Here is a 19,258-nt window from a genome sequence, read left to right as displayed (position 1 = left end):
TAAATGTCAACCAGTGGTGTGTGAAATTGATAATTAAATTGTGAAATATAAGACTTAATTTGAAAAATATGGTAACACATCACGTGTGATCAGTAAATAACCGACACTAACACTCAAGATCACATTCATCATCATTCCAACAGAGAAACCAAGAGCTCTCAATGCATAATGTTTTAAATATCCAATTGCAAACAATATTCTACTAATAATAAAAGTAGCACTCGCAAATATTAAAACTCTCATATTTCTTCTTTCCAAATACAGTGACAATACCACAATATTCACAGCAAACATTAAGAATTGCTCCATGCTATTTTGTAATATTCTTTGCCAAATTTGAATATGCTCAAATTTCTTTCTTAAATCATCACTGATTTTGGTAGAATTGTTTTGAGATAATTGTTCCAATAAAAGTGGATTGATGGTTTCATTACCAAATCTTTTGGAAGAAATAGAGTGAATAATAATAGGAAAGATTAACACGCAACAAAATAAACATTTGCTTGCAAAGGCTAATCTTGTAGCGAGATCAATTTGATCTGGAGAAGATGATGAAGGTACTAAAAGGATATCGGAGAGAAAATTGGAATGAAAACACAACAGATACCAAATCAAACCAAACACAAGCATGCTTGACAGTCCGAATCGCAGGACTGTCTTTTGGTCATTTGCAAGATTGGCCGCGGGAGATTGTTGTTGAGACATTTTTTGTTTGTGAGAAAGTCAACTCGGTTGGTGCTATTTGTAATAAATCTGCGTTGAAATGATGCGACATTCAAGCGATCAAGATGATTGGAATTGTGCGTCCTTTTATTGGTGTTTTGATAGAATGAAAGTATGCAGGTGATTGTCATTTGTTAGTAAATACATCTTGATGTTGCAAGTTTTTCAAACACTTTGAAAAGGAATCGATCTTGAAAAAAAACGTTAAAAATTGTAAACTTTTCTGCCGTGGATTTAAAAATTCGGCCGTTACACATTTAAAATTACATCAAAAAACATTAAAAAAAATTTACAACTTGAATCACCCTTCAAGCGCCCATACTGATCGACAAATATTTACGACCAGTAATCTCCTCCGAGTACACCTACTCTCCAATTTCTAACCACTCGAATCATAAAATCCCCATACCACACGATGAGCACAACACTCACACTCCACCCACAAACACATTTATTACAACAACAACAAATTCAATCCATGAATAATCAAAATCTCTACAAGGGACTTGCCAGATACGACCGACAAGACAAACTCGGAGAAGGTACCTATGGTGTTGTGTATAGAGCCATTGATTTGATCAACAACTCTGTAGTTGCTTTAAAGAAGATTCGTCTCGAACACGAAGATGAAGGAGTCCCAAGTACTTCCATCAGAGAAATTTCTTTACTGAAAGAGATGCACCATCCCAATGTTGTAAATCTTATTGAAGTTATTCACGGAGATGATAATTTACATCTCGTCTTTGAGTTTATTGAATTAGATTTAAAGAAGTATATGAACGAATACAAGAGAATGGAAGGAGAAAAGAAGAAGAGAATACCAATTCCAATGAGTTTGATCAAATCATGTCTCTATCAAATTTTGAAAGGAATTGCTTTCTGCCATTCGGCTAGAATTATCCACAGAGATTTGAAGCCACAAAACATCCTTGTCCAAAAAACGAGAGACAATGATTTGATGCTCAAGCTTGCTGACTTTGGATTGGCTCGTGCATTCCAATTACCTTGTGGTAAACTCACTCATGAAGTTGTGACCTTGTGGTACAGAGCTCCAGAAATCTTATTGGGACCGAAAGATATTCCACTCCAGTTGATATTTGGTCCATAGGTTGTATCTTTGCAGAATTGGTGAATGGTGTTCCTCTCTTCCCTGCAGATTCAGAAATTGACATGTTGTTCAAGATCTTCCAAACTTTGGGAACACCAAACGAAGAGATGTGGCCTGGAGTTAGCCAATTGAAGAACTTTGCAAGTTTCAATAACAAGTTCCCCAAGTGGAAAGGCAATCACTTGCAAGCTATTTGCAGCAGGTTAGACGACGCTGGTGTGGATTTATTGACCAGAATGCTCGAATATCAACCAAGTAAGAGAATTTCAGCAAAAGAAGCTCTCAAACACCCATTCTTTGACGATTTGGACAAGTCCAAGTACTAGTAGTCCTAACCCACCCAACAATTGTTCCACCAACTCAGTTTGTTTGTAACAAATTGATTTGAACATAATGTAAATTAAATTGTTGTTTATTGTTTTAAATACCAAGAAGATCGACAAAGATCCCTACAGCTTGGAAATCCTGTAATTTGGAACTGCAGCTCCATAAACATCTAAAAAGTTTTCTTTTGGCTTGTATTTTCCATAAAGCGAAACCATGGTCCACCAATCAATAAGCTCGTTTGGTTGGTTGGCATAGTGAGATCTTATTTGTATGGTATGAATATTGTTGATGAACACTCTTTGCAAAATGTTCCACGTTACAAATCGTGAAACTGCATTTCTTATGGTCAATACCGAAACACTTTCGTAATAGGGAATTGCCGTTTCTTTGTGCAGCTCTTCCAAAAACTGCTGAGCCTTTTTCACGAATTCATTCGTTGGAAAGGTATGAGTATTAGTCCTGGTCGTCACCATACAACAATAACCAATGACCATTGAGTACGTATCAATCCATGGCCAAATGAGAGAACAAACAAACTCGTGAAATCTTAAATCCTTAATGATCACATTCACCCTTGTCGAAATGGTGTTGTCATTAGCAATAGAAGTTTCTTCCACTGATAAAATTCCTCTTTCCTTCAAATATGAGAGCGCATTCTCAAACTTGTCACTTGTATCGAGCATATCTTGTGGATGAATTTCTAAACTTATCAATTCACCCAAAACAGAGCTTCGCTCCTTCCACTCTTCCTTATCAATTCCAGTAATTTCTAATTCCTTTTGTTCACAAAAATTGACGTCAGCAACAATGAATGAGTGAAGAGCACATAATAAAATAGAGTCTCTTGTGAATACTGATGCAAGAGCGTTCTTGTAGATGGATAGCAGTAAACAATCACGATTTTCCCCAATGAAAACAGTGTCTCCTCTTAAATCCACATGTCCTTTAAAGACCGTTAAACATCGTTCAACCACATTTGTAGGAGTGGTTTCCTTACTGTTGAGATAGATGGGTACTTTTCGAGTTTTTAGTTCCTTCAAGAGCCAATCAACGTTGTCAATGAGAGCTTCTAAAGGTATACTTGATCTTCTATCACAGAGCCTTACATCTCCAACAGTTTGCAAGACAAGTGCTGATACTATATGAGAAGTAATTGCAATATAATTATTGTTCAATTGTTTGGTTATGGTAAATCCAAGTGCAGAGGAGAGATCCCTCCTATTGTTTTTCACATTTGCATTTTCAGGACTGTTATAAAAATCTTTCAAACTAATTGGCTCCCCTATTTTACCTGCAACATCTCCAAAATTCTCTGACATTAATTGCATCATGCTTGAAAACATGTTAATAGTTGTTTCTTTGGCTTTTGTTTCCCCTAACATTTCTCTCACATGTGAATTCGATTCTACCATATATTCATAGCTGAAATAAACTGGAACAAATATGACGTTGTCTACTCGCTTCTTTAAGAAAGCATCCAGAATGATGTTGAGAATTCCAAATTTTGGATGATGAGTTTTTCCATTCCTTGATCTTGTACCTTCTACGAAAAACTCTAAATAATTTCCTTCTTCAAGTAAAGTTGTGACATACTCATTAAATATTGCCTTATACACTGGTTGGTCGTTAAATTGTCTCTTCATAAAAAGAGCTCCACATTGTCTCATGACATCACTAACGAGCATCATTTGTAAGAAGTCCTCTCCTGCTATTATATTGGGTAAAGGATAAATTTTACAGCAAACACAAAAATAGCTTAATAGTAAAAAGTCCATGTAGCTTCTATGATTTGGAACATAAATCACAGGATGATGTGGATACTTCTCTTTCACAGTTTTCATTGTAGCAGCCATTCCACACTCCACAATATCTCTAAATCGTGTAGCCCATAATTTCTTAAATCCATAAGTGACCATTTTAAGACTAATGGGATGAGGTCTTGCAAACATGGTATCCATGATTTTGTACATTTCTCTTTTTTTAGGAATGATTATTTCTTTCAAAGTGTTAGACGATTGTTGATTGTCACCTCCTTGTCTCAAATTGAGCATCTCCTTTTTCACTTTCTCATAAATTTTTCTTCTCATTCTTCGGTGTTCTGTATTAAAAATTGATGTTTCATTCGAGTCCTCTTGAGACTTTACACTTTCGAACACCTGACTCGATTTGGTATTATAAAAAAACTTTAAAAAGTCAGAGAACAAGCCTTGCGAGGGCTGGTTAATTTGATGTTGTACCAGAGTTTCTGTCGTTGGGTCATCGGAATGATGGAAATTGTCGTTATTACTACTTGTTAGATTTCTTTCTAGAAAATTACTCATTCCGAGAATTGGATGATGATTACCGTTTGCTGCATTCATGAGCAATGAGGAAAAAAACTCTTCCATTGCACCATCCATCGAGTGTTCTTCTAGCACTAAATGTTGTGTATCCTCCATGATATTCCTCCAGTCGACTACAACAAATGACGTACTCAATGAGAATGAGAGAGGCTCCTTTGTTTTTCTTCAACCAGGTTCTTCGCTCGATTTTTTTTGAAGTTTCATTAGAACGTTCCTTATTAGCGAGGAAGCAAAATTGTACGAGAAGTAGACGTGCATGGATCTTGATGGAAAATTTGCCATTTCAACGATCTGAGATTTAATTCACACCGGTGAAATAATCATATATTCAATTCGAGAATACATGTGCTTATCGAACTGACAAACAATAATATATTTTGAGTAAATTTACTCATCTATTGAAGTGGAATACATATTATTATCGATTGTTAGTTTTGGTTTGCACTGAGCTTGTAGGTGTCTTCAAATTCTTTCAAGTGTCTTTGGAATTCTTCTCTGGAAAACTTTGCGGTTGATGACTTAACAGGCTTGAAACTTTGGAATCTTGTCACCAAGTTCTTAATGCTAGTTGGGAGTGTCGTTCTATTAAATACTTGAGTACAAAGAGTTGGGTCAATGACACCCTTACCCAACGTTGAAGGGTCAGTGTACTTCTTGTCTAATAAGTTGTTGAAAATGATTTGCTTGTTGGTTTGCAATTCCAAAAGTCTTTGGTCAATGGAATTCTCGCAGACCATTCTAAAAACACGAACGTCATTGTTTTGCCCTTTTCTGAGCAATCTACAGATACATTGATCATCCTTATAATAGTTGAAATCTAATTGATAGAGGATTACATTGTTGGCATTGGTTAAATCAATTCCAAATCCTCCTGAATTCTTTGAAACAAGTAATGTGTTAATTTCACCAGACCTAAAACGCCTCAATACTTGTTTTCTTTCTTCAATCTTCAGCTTTCCTGAAAATGTATCAATATTAACGATGGGGTTGTCCTTGCGTAGGTATGCCATAATATCCTTTTCATAACAGATTAATCCAGTAAAGATGACAACCTGTTGTTTGGTTCTAATTATCTCGTTAACCAAAGCACGCAACACTTTCAAACGTGTTTGTTCCAATGGTTTTTTGAAGCTCGTTACAAATTTCTTGACGTCGTTACAGAACAAGTTCTCGTTATTATTTGCATCATCTTCATCATCTTCGTCAATGTCTGCCAATCTTGCTTCAATTCTTGCTTGTGCGATTGTTCGCACCTCCTTATCACATATATATGCCACGCAGTCAAGGCACAATCTCTCATAAAAGTAAGAAGCGAAGAAGGATTTGGAATAAAGTTTTGCAAGACGCTTAATTTCATCGTAAATTCTTTGCTCGGTTTTAGAGAGTTTGTACTCGATAATAATATCTGATTTTTTGGATTCAATATCGTCGAGCTCCTGAGCCTCAACTTTTCTATGAATACACTTATTGAAATAATGGTTGAAAAGGTTGATTCTCATTTGTGAGTACTTGCTATGTGGTTCGTTTTTGATTTTATCAACAAATTGTTCTTTGAAATATAATTGAATCCATCTAATATTTGTATTGTTGGGATCAATAAATTTGACGAGGGTAAATATTTCGTTCATATTGTTCTGAAAAGGTGTTCCTGCATGAATTGTTTCATTGATGGATAATACATGTTCGATATGGATAGTAAGTATTCTATTGTTCAATTGTACATCAATTCATACATACCTGTCATTAATATTCTTCTCTTGGTGTCAATTTGGGAGAAGAGTTTGAATTTTTCAGAATCAGGGTTCTTGATGACATGGGCCTCGTCAATAATCAAAATTTTTGTATGTTTTTTAAGGATGTTCGCATGGCCTTGTTTTTCTTCATCGCCCAACACTCGTGCACATCTGTTGTGAGTCATGATAATCATCCCTCCAGTTGTGGAGTATTCTGCAATTTTTGCTTCATCCTCTTTGCTAGCAATCACATAAATGTTGGAAATAAATGGTTCGTCTTGATTGAAGAAATGATTATCATATTCCTCCTTAAAGTGCATCAAATTTGATTTGGGAACCAACACAAGATACGATAAGGTAACGCCGTTATTCTTGATACTGTCCGTTCGGTTATAGTTGTAAAGAGTGATCAAGGTTGTCAAAGTTTTGCCCAAGCCCATTTGATGTGCTATTCACATAACAGAATTCGCAACATGTATCATTGAAACGTCCAAGAAGTGTGTGATCAACTTACCAATCAAGAATGATTGCCCTTGTTCCAACATCTTCACACCAAAACTGGCACATGCAGATTGATGCTTCATGGCATACGGAGGGATTTTGAGAGATCCTTCTGTGTTAAACTTGTAGATGATATCCACCTCATCTTCAGATGCTTCTTCTTTTCTTTTCTTTCTTTCCTTGATCTCCCTTTGTTGAGCGCTCAAATATCGTACAAGTCTAATATAATAAGCAAGCTTGCTCTCCAACACGACAACACCAGAGATCTCACCACGTAAGAACTTTTTGTGGTATTCGGCCAACGCTGCATGATCATTCTTTTGTATGAGATGTTTAATCTTCTCAACCTCTTGTTGTTCTTCTTGGGTCAATTGAATACGTGATCTAGTACGAGATTGTTGTGTGGCTGCTGATGGACGAATAATCTGGCCTCTGGTGGGTGGTTCATCATTGAAATCTTGGAACGATCTCTTCTTGGACACATTGGTGTTGCTACTGCTGCTTTCTGCTTCTGTATACAGTTGTGCTGATGAAGAAGAAGAAGGAGCACTCAACCGATCTGAAGTGGTGGTTCTAACTGATGCTTGAGACGATCTCGAGGAGGACAATGACTTCTTCTTCTGTTGTTGACTACTTGAAGGTTGTTGTGGGATCATTTTTTTTGTGGCTTGTTTCTGTGTGTTGGGAATTCTGAAATTGCAAAATCTGATGCTGCGCTCTTTCAAAATTTTTTGAATGGAGATTACCACTTTTTGCAAGCTGCTCCAACTACAGATATCGTGAAGGTTTGTCGTCCTCTTCTCTACTAGACGCAAATAGGGAGGGCAAAGAGCTCGATAGATTGATGAATTTCTTTTGTTTTCTATTTTTGGCTGTCTCTTTGTTGTGAAGAGCTCTTGTTGCCAAGAATGTGAAAGTATGCTCGATCATTCTGGGAAGGGAGAGATCATCTTCCGCTTCTGTATCAAGGTCTGTATCCTGAATGAAGATTTGATAATTATCTAGTGGTATTGCTATGTGTTCATCAATTAAATGTTCAATAGTGTCTCTTATACATGCAGACATTTCCGATTCTTCACGGTCTGTTTCAAAATAGTTTTCTGACATGGTTACCATATTTTCAATGGTATCATTTTGTGAAGATTCTGACTCAGTGTTTGACAATTCCTTGTCTCGTAAATGATACAATGACTCGTTGAAATAGCACAAAAAAGTGACTGGCTCTTCGAATGATTGTTGCAGCCCTTTTTGCTTTTTAAACAGTTCCTTGGTAATTCCATTGATAGCATCCGATGCAATCTTAAATTGTTCTTCGAGAGATTTTACAAGTTGTGGAGAGAAAAGATCATCAGCTTCAATCCAGTCAGAAATATCTATTAAAAATACAAGCCCTTCAATATCTGGCATTCTATTCTGATTATGTGATATGGACATGTCGATCCATTCCACAGAGATTAAATGAAATGAATTGTTTTCTTCATGAAGTAAAACTGGTCTTGTAGTTATTAAGCTATCCATCGTGGGATCAATTTTTACAGAATTTGTAGACTTGAAACTGTTCCACACTTCAGCCCATTTTGTTTTTAAGCGCAACACAAATAATATTGTCATCAATGCTGCATTTCTACCAAATATTCCCATTTGAAATCGTTCAGGAGGCTGTCCATTTTGAAGCGATAATAAATTTTCTAAATTGGCCATTCGTTCGAGATGAATCAAATTAGTATTACTTTGATCTTCTTCCTCCTCAATTTCGTTAGAAATTTGCGGAACCGATTCTTGTTTTTCTACATGTTTTGTAGCTATTGTTGACGTATTGCTGCTGTTGTTACTGTACACGCTGTTGCTTCTTGACATTCCAGAAACAACACTTGTGGCTATAGAGTGAATTTCTTGCTGTTGGTGCTGTAATGATGATGACGATGGTGGTATTTTAACATTTTTGTGATCTTGAGGCTTTTGGATACTGCTCACAACTGAAGACATTGCATTGATCGAAAATCCTCTTCCATCTTCATTGGTACTGACACTTGCAAAATTGAGATTTTCATTCGTGTTGCTCGCAGCAGAATTCTGAATATCGGAGTTTGAATTTTGTTGAAGCGTGTTGCTTCCGTATGGAGATGATGCAAGAAGCATGGTATTGCTTCTCAGCCGATGCTTTTGTGCAATTTTAATCGATGATGAATTTGTTTCGCAATTTCGTTTGGTTGATGATGATGAATTGCTGTTGTCATGGTTGAGATTTTTGCGAGCTCTGGTTTTATACTCTACATATTTTCGGGTTGGATTTCTTCCTTCATGCTGCGATGAAGATGATGATTGATCATTATTGGTGTTATTAGGAACAAACAACTGCTCTTCTTCAGCCTCCATCAGCAGACTTCGTAACGTTTTGTCCGACCTCGAAATGGAAAACATTTTTTGTGCTCGATTTTTATAATGTTTAATCCCTTCTTGTTGATTACACAGCCACCCTTTTCTTATGAGATTTATCAGGAAAGAGATTAGCAGTTATTAAATCCCATCGTGATGAAAGAAACCCAACAAATGACATGTTTCGATCCATCTGAGATAACACTGGAGCTGTTAAAATGGATCTTAGGCTTGTTAGCAACAACAGCATTCCTAAGCCGGTGCCATGAGCGATCCAACCTGATGGAGCTCGTGAAGAGATGTCTACAAACGGAGAAACATACTTGTCCCTGTGATTTCGCTGTTATTGAGCTGATGAAATTAGATCAGTTACTTACCAAATATTGAAAACTCCAACCCAAGAGAACACACATCCAAGCCCTGCAACATAAACAAAGACTTTTTCCATAATCCACAGCAAGCCCAAAAGCAAAAGGTTCATAAATTTGGAGCATGTTGAGGATTTCTTGGAGTCTTGATTTTTTCCAATACATCTAAGCCATACCTCTTCCAATTTATGTGTGAGGTTTGATTGTTTGGTAATCAATCCACTGATGTGAACAAAAAACGAGATTGCTATTCCACATGCTAGATAGAACCACGATATTTGAGTACTACTTATGGGAGATGTTTCGTTGAAAACTACGTAGGTTTCTATTAAAACCCATGTTCTTTAACATGCATTTCGTTATAAATTCAGATACGAATCAATTTTACATACCCTCTCCAAAATGAAGCAACTGCAAAATTAATAATTGTAATGGTGATTAATATTTCAAAAAGAGAGAGTAAATAATGGGTCAAATGAAGTATTCTGTTCCTTTCTGTTAATGTCGTTTTCTTAGCCACTTGTTGTAGCTCTCTTAGTTTTTGTGTGTGATATTCAATTTGTTGCTCCACCGATAGTTCAGCGACATTCTCAACGAAAGAGGCTATTTGAGGTTCGCTTTTCAGAGGATTCGAAATATCAATAGCTTTGAAGTCATTATGCTGTTGTAACTCTCCAGGAGATTGTACGTTGGCCTGGACCGGGTCTACGATTACAGGCATTCGAGGTTGATCCGTCTTTTCGAAATCTGTCGTTGATTGTATAGAATTCATGATTGAAGGAGTTTGGCTGTGTTCAAGTTTCGAAGAAGGAGTGTTTGGAGAGGACACGTTTCTTGATTTTGTTATTGGATCGAACACATGAATGGAAGCTTGAGTAAAGGGCTGATGGATCTCTTCGTAAGGAGGAGGAGGATCTAAATTCTTTTCCTTGGCCAATTTTGGTATTTGGTTGTCTTGAGAATTTTGAACAAATTCTTCATGAAAGGCAATTTGTTGTTTGGGCGTTGAGAATGAGTGATCCTGTTCAACATCAACTCCGTTCAATGGAACGTATTCGAAAGTAATTCCTTCATTGCGTGGAGAATTGTTGCTCAGTAATCTGGAAGAACCTTGATCCAAGTTGCTTTGTCTCAATGCCCTACAATTGATTTGCATTTCTGAAGACTTGGTAATTGAGTTGGGTTGAATGTATGTGTAATGGAAGGAGTAATCGGGTAACTCTGAATAGGGGGGAGGAGGCTGTTGTGGCGCTGATAAACTGCTGCTTGTTAAGCCTTGATACGGTTCAACGATCGCTTCACGACTCGAGAATTCCAACGGTTTTGAAATATTTTCTTTTGAGGCTCTTGACCTCGAGTCTGAAGGAGATACACAATTCTTCGTCCAAGAATAATTTTTCGGAAGCTCGTCCTCATCTTCATCATGAAGAAATCCCCGACTCGTGAGGAATTGTGTGTTAGGGCTGCAATGGTTGTTGAATGGGTATTGAGGAATATTAAATAAATAATTGTTGTTGAGATTGATCTCATGGTTAGAACCAACGTTGGAATTATTGATGATTTTTGGGGTTCTAATAAAAGAAGGATGTTGTTGTAATGGTTCCGATTCATTGTGTTCCGCTGGTATTTGTTGAGATGCCAATTTGTTGTTGTAAATGTCATTGAAACTATGGCTTAGATTAATGGTATGAGGAGATGAAAGAGTTTGAGCGCTGTAAGAGAGGCGTACAAGGTCATGTTGTTTTGAGTTTGGTGTGACAGCACCCGGGTAATTCGTCTTGGGTGTTGTTGTATTGAACGAGGACATTTTATTTGAAAATTATTGTAGTGAATTGCTGTCACTTGTCATCACAAAGACCGGCAACAATTTGTGCTATTTCCCAATAATTTCTTGCATTATCAATGCAAAGTTATCTTCGCATTCTCTCACTAAAACAGCTTTTGGCAAATAAATTGACAAGCGACAGCTCAACATTCAAAAAATGAGAGCCAACGCCACCTCTGCCCTGCCAAACGAGCAACCTCGCCGACCCAGTGCACCAGGTGGTACCTCTACCGACAACCATGGTTCAACAACACGACTTGTACCCAATTCCCCAACAAGTTTTCTTCCTCATAAACCCATCACCACTACCACAACCACAATTCCTTCCGAAAAAGTAAATCATGTGTTCAATTCAACAACAACACATCATCTGCAAATTCCGAAAATCAACAACCTGTCATTGTCTTGTTAGGATGTTCAGACTCTGGAAAAAGTACAATATTTAAATCATGTCGATCCATGTACGGAAATATTCAATTCAGTAATTTTCATTTATCACAAGAGAATCGAGTATTGATCAAGAAAACACTTCGATACGATGTGATCAATCATGTCAAACGAGCATTGAATTTTATCCATCAACAACAACAACAGCAACAGCAACAGCAACAACACAACATAATATCAACGCCATTGTCGGAAGGAGGAGGAACTCTCTTTTCATCAGATGGAATGAACTATCATGGATCCATGGATGACAAAAGTCTACTCTCGAGTACTAGTAGCAATGGCACAGATTCGAATACACTCATCATGATGTCAACCCCAGCATTAAATATTTCTCAAAGTTTGCCAACACAATCAGCATTGAATTTATCCACAACGTTACAACAACAATAACTTTACAAATGGAAAATCATGAAATACTCCAAAAAAAACAACAATCGAGACATGGTAGAAGACTTTCCGATCATTTGATGGAAATTTGTGAAAAAAAGTATTCCACGAATACGACGACGACGACGACGACTAGCAACTCGGCATCCAGTGAAAGTTTACCTGATATCATTGATGATGATTTGATTGGAGGAAGTGGAATTGTTGCAGCCATGAGACATGGATTATTATTGAATCTCAATGTGAAAGAAAATAATGAACTTGAGAGAAAAGGTTCTTTGCAACGAAGAAGAAATAGTGATGCCTCGTTGACATTGGATTCTGTAATGCCTGTCATTCAAGCTCAACCACGGAAAAGAGCTTCTATAGCAAATCTTTTTTTCACAGAATGGAGCAAAACCGAAGAAAAAATTGTAAACAAAATTAATGACATTTCCACAAAGACGATGAATGAAAGATCTTGGGAAACAGACTATGAAGGAGGATTAAAGGTATTGAAAGAAGACATCAAAGTGTTATGGAAAAATCAATCGCTGAGAAATCTATTTTACAATGCCAATGATTTTGGATTTCATGTTCATGAAAATATCATTTACTTTATGAAGAATATTAATAGAATTTTTAGAGAGGACTACAAGCGTAAGTATTGAAGTTGAGCAAAAGATGTTCACTTTTCATGTTCAAAAAAGCGACTGAAGATGATTACTTGAAAATGAGATGTGTGACCACAGGCATCACCTCTGTAGATATTAAAATTAACAAATCAAGCGTGATCAAATTGTACGATACTGGCGGAGAAAGATGTGAGCGAAGAAAGTGGAATGCTCTTCTCGATGCCAATCCCAATGCAATCATTTATGTGGTTTCTCTTTCCGATTTTGACATGTATTCTACCGATCAAAAAGACAAAAACAAGATGCAAGATTCCATTGACGAGCTGAAAAATCTATGTCAAGAAATGAATATGCGAAGTTTGAAGAACACAGAATTTTTAATAGTGCTCAACAAATCGGACGCCTTTAAAGAAAAAATTGAAGAAAAAGGAAAATGCATTTCATCTCTCTTTCCAGAGTTTAAAACCAATCAAGGAATGACAATATCAGCATTTACAGCACTCTCTACTGTCAATTACAGTTCTTCAACGAATGATAATAACAGTGACACAAAACAATATGAAAAGAGTTTGAAATTCATTGGACGATTGTTGCACAATATTGTAAAAAGTGAACTTCCTTCACAAAAAGCGATTCACATGTACGAAACTTGTGCACTAGACAAGGAAGACATCAAGTACATTTTTGAAGATGGGTTGGAACCATTATTGAGACCAGCAAATGACATGAATCGACCATCTGCAAAGAATGACAATATTAGAATTCTAGTCGAGTATGTTTTTTTTTTTTGGTATGATCTTGTGAAAATTCTTTTACACACACACATTTTATATACTACTTTCCAGTGAAAAACGAACGATTAATATTGGAGAATTTGCAAGCAATGCCTCACTATCCAAACATGCAGGTAATCGAGCAAATACAATGCCTGCAAAGAAACAACCAAAAAGACGTCCACTCAATTCATTCTTTTCAATTTTGAAACAATTGGTTCCACCTCCACCTCCTCCGTCACCATTTTTAAACAGCGTTTCAGAAGCATATGATATTGGACCTCCAAAACCCTATCATAAAAATATTTCAAATCCAAAATTAACTCCAGAGGAAGAAGAAAGAGTGAATAGTGCTCTGCAAGATAACATTGAAGAAGGAAAAGGAAACGACTACAGTGAAAAGTATTCTATCAAGAAACAAATTGGAAAAGGTGGTCAAGCTTTCACCTATATTGTGGCAGAAAAAGATGCTGTATCTGACAAAAAGTTTTATGTCATGAAGAGAATCAAAATGAAAACCATTCAAGAGCTGAATCAGAATTTCAATGAAATCAAATCTCTCTATTCATTACGCCATGAGTATATCAACTCAATTCACGACTTTTTCGTGGAACAAAAAGAATCAACAATTGTTGCAGATAATATTGAAGGTGACGACAAACAAAATTTATCAGGAAAGCAAGAATATGTTCTTTGTATCATTTTAGAATTTTGCAAAGGAGGTGACATGAGAATGTATTTGGATCGATTTAAAAAGAAGGGCATAACCACCTATGTGAGTCAAACACAGATTGTAAAATGGTTGAAAAAGTTAACTATTGCTCTAGTTTTCATTCACTCCAAAGGATATCTTCACAGGGATTTGAAGGTAGGTTTTTTGTTCATACACATCATGACACGCTTGAATGATGATGATGATTAACATTATATTCAGCCTGAAAACATTTTTTTCAACGATTTAGAACGAGAAGAACTCAGATTGGGAGATTTTGGATTGAGTTGTTTGGTAAAATCGACCAAAGATGCCTCTGTTGGAACCATCAATTACATGTCTCCAGAACAATGCAAAGGAGAAGGTTATAGTGCTTCATCCGATATATGGTCTTTGGGAGCCATTGTATTGGAAATTCTTACACAACGAACGGTTAACGTGAGAGAAGAATTAGAGAAGGATCCAAATTATGTGAACCATGTATGCAATGAGCTTAAAGATATTTACAGCGAAGAGCTGTTAGATTTTGTGTGCATGACTCTACAATTGGATCCACAAGCAAGGCCATCCACACCTGAACAGTTATTGGCTCTTGTAGAAAATATTGAGTAGTGGCCATATTTTATTGTCAGCTCCTAGTTATTTCTTTTTCTGAGATCCGGCACTTGGTGAGGTTGTATTAGGTTGTGTTGTACCTGCAACTGTGCGAGTTAAGTGAAGCAGTAGAGATGGATTTTTCATTTTGATAATGGTTGAGACTTCTTGTAATCTGGCATTCAATATTGCGACTCTAGACCTCATGCTATTGTATCTAAATGAAATATGTTGTCGAATAATGTGTTCAGGACTTTCTTGGATTTCCAAACTCAACAGTTCTACAAATTTATATTCCATGTTTTGCACAAAATTCAAGTGCCCCTTTCCATCTCTTTCCATGATCAAAATACAAAGAAAAGATTCTGGCTCTTTGATGCAAGCATTTAACATTTTGCTGAGCATCTTTGGGTAGTTTGGAAAATCTACCATTAATTTTTGAGATTGTTGTAAGGCTAAAAAGTCTCTTCTTCCCATCGAATGTGTAAAATGGAAGAACAGATCTGCCTCAGAGGTCAATTCCAACTTTACAGAAGCATCGTCTTCTACCTCTCCCTCAAGAATTAAAATTTTAACTCTGATGGCCTCAAGAGTCCCAAGATCGGATTCAGATTCATTCTGATCTTGTGTACGTAATTCAATGGGTATTTCCTTATCAAATATCACTCGATGTCCTTCAGCTAGAGATGGATCCATATCTTCAATAGCTTTGAAATCAATCCCGGTGAGCAATGTATTTACATTTCCACTTCCAGGTGATGATGAAGGTTGTACCCCTTGCGTGGATGGTGAAGCACCTGTTACACTTGATGCGGAAGAAGAGCTGTACAATGAAGCTGTCGAAGATGGCATTCCAGGCTTCTTTGGTGTTGAAAAGCTGCTCATTTTTTTTGTAAAAGCCTGTAATAAAAATGGCGGTTAAGGATTGCTGTTTGGTTTTTAACGTTTTATCCATTTGAAATATTTCTTGACCGGGGCGGTTTGAAAATTTGTTTTAATCATACGATCTTTATCCAATGAACCAGGCACTTTGTTGTTGTTGCCTGCAAGGTTAAGCACAGAAAGATTCCAATTTATTTCAACAAAAAAATGTCCTTGCAGTTCGTTGGCTTGTATTTTCCAAAGCAAATTTCAGATTTTTTATTTGAACACGGATTTAATGACAAATGTGATCAAAAATTATTACATAATGATCATCATGAGAATACACACAAAGATTTCCGAGCATTAAATTTAGAGCTGTTTCAATTATTGGAATATTATTTTATAGTCCTGTTGCAAGCAGAAGCAGTGTGCTCTCGTATGCAATCAACAGTACTTACTGCTATGGTGGAGAAGGAGGATAAAGATTCAACCCTTCGAATGCATTCAATTCTAAAGGAATTTGACAGAGCAAAACATTTCATATATGACATGATTCAACACAAGTATGAACTTTATCATTCAAAAGAATATTTAGGCTCCACTACTTCGGAGAACGTTCCGAGAATTATTAGACTTTGCGATCAATTAGAGCTTTCAAACAAAGAATTCATGGCGTTTGCGTATGTTATGGTTTGTCAGTCAAGTAGTCTTTTAGAATCAATCATCGATCATGGAGCATCTGCTTCCATGACTGTATCAGCCATGACACGTGCTGCCAACATGAACACAAAAGAAGCTCTTAAATTTATGGGACAAGATCGTCTTCACATTCAACAAGGACTTGTTGTTATAGACTCAAGTTATAAGGACACTATTTCTTCCTATTGTGTAAAGATGCCAACAGAATGCATCAACGCTCTTGTTGGAATCACATTAACGGCTGAAGAGTTTTTAAAAATTGACAAAACCAAATTATCTGAAATTTTGTTGGAAGAAGAAAGTTTTGTGTTGCCAGGTATTACCACACATCCAAAGTCTCCCTCAAGTGATGTAGATAATGAAAGTGAAGAGATTGAAATTGATGACAATGAAGTAGACGATGAACTCAAGAAATTACAAGCAGAAATAGGTGATGACAGCGAGTTTGATGTTTATGAATTTATGCAAAAGGACAAAAAAAGTGACAATACCAACCCCACTAAGGAAATCCAAACCAACAAGAATGAAGAAGATTTTCTAGCACCCTACGCTGATGACATTGAATACTTGGATGACAGGTTTCAATATATATGTGCTAAAATCCGCTTAAGAAATGCAGAGATTGAAAAAATCACAGAAGAGAATGATGATACGTACAAAGTTTCTCGGACCAGAAGCCAAGAAAGCGTGATCCGTGAGCTCAGAGCAAATGTAGACTATTATTGGGAAAATGTGAGAAGAGAATGAAACAAACAACAATCGTTCCAAGGTTAGAAAAGCTTGCACAAATGAGAGGACTTGATGATTTTGAAAAATGGGTTCTCATCATGTGCACAAGTTCTATCATCTGCTTGGAAGTCATAATGGCTGCAAATTCATCACATCGTATTCATTACAATACGAGCTTTAATGTTGGTTACATTTTATGGGTGTTGTGTGACGACTTACAAAGCAGAATTTCTCATAGATCCTATTTTTACAAACAATCAAAGCTTATTTCAGACTGCATGATACGCCTTTCAGACAAGCTGAGCGACGACTTGATGGAATGCTCGGTTGATATTGATAGAAGAATGTTGGACTACTTGTGTGGCCTTGATTTGGAATTTTCTCATGTTGTGGAAGGATCTCATTTATTCTATCCCAAAGTCAAGCTGGAAAATGTGATTTTACCAGACACACAAAAGCAATTAATTGTTGACACAGTATCCAATTTCGAAAAATTCAAAAAGGTCAGAAAACAATTAGGATTTGAAGATATCATCACCTACGGCAATTCAATTGTCATGCTGTTTTATGGAGCTTCAGGAACTGGTAAAACCTTAACATCGAATGCGCTTGCTAACTACATTGGAAAGAAGATGCTACTTGTTAACTTTTCAAACATGTCAGAACAAAAGGGAGATATTCTCAAGTACGTCTTTCGTGAAGCAAAAATCAACGATGCTTTGCTATTTTTCGATGAATGTGATCAGTTCTTTGAATCTCGTAAAAAATCAAATTCTGATGTCACTGCCCTATTAACAGAAATTGAGAAATTCGATGGCCTTATTGTTTTAGCAACAAACCGACAATACGAACTTGATGAAGCAATGTACCGTAGAATTACTCTTGCTGTAGAATTTAAATCACCAGATTCATTATTGCGAAAACAGATTTGGAGAAAACACATTCCTTCCCGTGCTCAACTTGCTGAAGATGTAGACTTTGATCAATTATCACTGGATTTTGAAATTACAGGAGGACTTATCAAGAATGCAATTCTTACTGCTTTATCTTTTGCAGTTGCAAGAGATGCACAAAACCAGTTATATGCCATGCTGATCTTCACAAAGCATGCCAATTTCAACTGAAAGGATACTTAAAATTGAATGATTTTGAACGTAAAATTATTCCAAAACGAGGTCTCTCGGATTTAATAATTCCTGAGAGTTTAAAGAATCGAGTGAAGCAAGTGATCACCTTCGAAAAATCTAGAAAAATTTTATTCAATCAATGGGGTTTCGAGAACTCGATTGTTAAAAAACAGGGAACCACTGTTCTCATTGTAGGCCCATCAGGTGTGGGAAAGTCGTTGGCCTCAGAAGTAATTAGCTACGAAATTGGTCAACCAATGAAGGTTATAGATATCAATGAATTAATGACCAAGTACAGTTTCAACACAACTAAAAATATTGAAACCCTATTTAAGGAATGTAAAGATACAGGAGCATTATTGGTCTTGGAGTGTGCTTCAGATTCAGACTCTCATGGTTCTCAATTGGATAAGTCTGTAAGAATCATTTTAAATCATTTGGAACACTTTGATGGAACAGTAATCATGATTGCTTCGTCATTGTCATCTCTTGATAGCTCACTGATTAGAAGATTTAAATTTGTTTTGGAATTTTCGAATCCTTCTGCCAATGAAAGGAAACAATTATGGAGAAATCTAATTCCTCAACGAGTCCCAAAATCCATTTCAGAAACAGATTATGACGAGCTATCTGAACGATATTCAGAATTCAGTGGAAGCAACATTGAAAATTGTATATTCAGAGCTTGTTCCAGGGCTGTTATGGAAAGCAAAGATGAAAACAAAGTGCTAACTTCACATCTGTTATTTGAGGCAGCCGAAGAAGAATTGAAAAATTGCGGACTGTTCATGAATCAATCGACAAAATCTTCTCTTTATTTTTGAGCTCTTGTTGTAACGCTCTGACCTCCAATAAGTGATAACTGTCAAGTCAATATCTTGACCATGACGATATGGAGTTTATTGCGGAAATTGGAGCATGAACCATCATAATCAGACAAATCATTTGGGTTGTGAAGCAAGATTTCAACCTAATCAATTAGATCAAAATACGAATTGCTCTCAAC

At 36.5% G+C, this 19,258-nt stretch overlaps 11 protein-coding genes across 11 annotated transcripts; 5 read left to right on the top strand and 6 right to left on the bottom strand.

Moving 5' to 3' along the window:
- Positions 1–54: 54 nt before the first annotated feature.
- On the bottom strand, positions 55–705 carry C9374_000839 (uncharacterized protein; the record flags this gene model as incomplete). The annotated part of the gene is made up of 1 exon (XM_044698460.1): positions 55–705. The coding sequence occupies one exon, from the start codon at positions 703–705 to the stop codon at positions 55–57; it is 651 nt and encodes a 216-aa protein (XP_044551981.1).
- A 433-nt stretch (positions 706–1,138) lies between these two features.
- Positions 1,139–1,831, top strand: C9374_000838 (uncharacterized protein; the record flags this gene model as incomplete). Its single annotated transcript, XM_044698449.1, has 1 exon — positions 1,139–1,831. The coding sequence occupies one exon, from the start codon at positions 1,139–1,141 to the stop codon at positions 1,829–1,831; it is 693 nt and encodes a 230-aa protein (XP_044551980.1).
- Positions 1,832–2,280: 449 nt separating this feature from the next.
- C9374_000837 (uncharacterized protein) lies at positions 2,281–4,596 on the bottom strand (the record flags this gene model as incomplete). Its single annotated transcript, XM_044698438.1, has 1 exon — positions 2,281–4,596. One exon carries the CDS (start codon positions 4,594–4,596, stop codon positions 2,281–2,283), a length of 2,316 nt encoding a protein of 771 aa, XP_044551979.1.
- A 332-nt stretch (positions 4,597–4,928) lies between these two features.
- Positions 4,929–7,390, bottom strand: C9374_000836 (uncharacterized protein; the record flags this gene model as incomplete). Its single annotated transcript, XM_044698427.1, has 3 exons — positions 4,929–6,148; positions 6,238–6,681; positions 6,748–7,390. The coding sequence occupies 3 exons, from the start codon at positions 7,388–7,390 to the stop codon at positions 4,929–4,931; spliced, it is 2,307 nt and encodes a 768-aa protein (XP_044551978.1).
- A 112-nt stretch (positions 7,391–7,502) lies between these two features.
- C9374_000835 (uncharacterized protein) lies at positions 7,503–9,155 on the bottom strand (the record flags this gene model as incomplete). The annotated part of the gene is made up of 1 exon (XM_044698416.1): positions 7,503–9,155. The coding sequence occupies one exon, from the start codon at positions 9,153–9,155 to the stop codon at positions 7,503–7,505; it is 1,653 nt and encodes a 550-aa protein (XP_044551977.1).
- A 43-nt stretch (positions 9,156–9,198) lies between these two features.
- On the bottom strand, positions 9,199–11,285 carry C9374_000834 (uncharacterized protein; the record flags this gene model as incomplete). Its single annotated transcript, XM_044698405.1, has 3 exons — positions 9,199–9,439; positions 9,488–9,820; positions 9,871–11,285. 3 exons carry the CDS (start codon positions 11,283–11,285, stop codon positions 9,199–9,201), a joined length of 1,989 nt encoding a protein of 662 aa, XP_044551976.1.
- Positions 11,286–12,151: 866 nt separating this feature from the next.
- C9374_000833 (uncharacterized protein) lies at positions 12,152–14,851 on the top strand (the record flags this gene model as incomplete). The annotated part of the gene is made up of 4 exons (XM_044698394.1): positions 12,152–12,779; positions 12,830–13,526; positions 13,600–14,395; positions 14,462–14,851. The coding sequence occupies 4 exons, from the start codon at positions 12,152–12,154 to the stop codon at positions 14,849–14,851; spliced, it is 2,511 nt and encodes an 836-aa protein (XP_044551975.1).
- A 27-nt stretch (positions 14,852–14,878) lies between these two features.
- C9374_000832 (uncharacterized protein) lies at positions 14,879–15,718 on the bottom strand (the record flags this gene model as incomplete). The annotated part of the gene is made up of 1 exon (XM_044698383.1): positions 14,879–15,718. The coding sequence occupies one exon, from the start codon at positions 15,716–15,718 to the stop codon at positions 14,879–14,881; it is 840 nt and encodes a 279-aa protein (XP_044551974.1).
- A 204-nt stretch (positions 15,719–15,922) lies between these two features.
- C9374_000831 (uncharacterized protein) lies at positions 15,923–17,143 on the top strand (the record flags this gene model as incomplete). The annotated part of the gene is made up of 1 exon (XM_044698372.1): positions 15,923–17,143. The coding sequence occupies one exon, from the start codon at positions 15,923–15,925 to the stop codon at positions 17,141–17,143; it is 1,221 nt and encodes a 406-aa protein (XP_044551973.1).
- A 41-nt stretch (positions 17,144–17,184) lies between these two features.
- On the top strand, positions 17,185–18,249 carry C9374_000830 (uncharacterized protein; the record flags this gene model as incomplete). Its single annotated transcript, XM_044698361.1, has 1 exon — positions 17,185–18,249. One exon carries the CDS (start codon positions 17,185–17,187, stop codon positions 18,247–18,249), a length of 1,065 nt encoding a protein of 354 aa, XP_044551972.1.
- A 260-nt stretch (positions 18,250–18,509) lies between these two features.
- C9374_000829 (uncharacterized protein) lies at positions 18,510–19,076 on the top strand (the record flags this gene model as incomplete). The annotated part of the gene is made up of 1 exon (XM_044698349.1): positions 18,510–19,076. The coding sequence occupies one exon, from the start codon at positions 18,510–18,512 to the stop codon at positions 19,074–19,076; it is 567 nt and encodes a 188-aa protein (XP_044551971.1).
- Positions 19,077–19,258: the final 182 nt, after the last annotated feature.

This window comes from Naegleria lovaniensis (assembly GCF_003324165.1).
Source record: "Naegleria lovaniensis strain ATCC 30569 chromosome Unknown tig011, whole genome shotgun sequence".
In the NCBI taxonomy this organism is placed as follows: domain Eukaryota; phylum Heterolobosea; class Eutetramitea; order Acrasida; family Naegleriidae; genus Naegleria; species Naegleria lovaniensis.
Note: the sequence above shows the minus strand (reverse complement) of the source record. Positions and strands in the feature narration are given on the sequence as shown.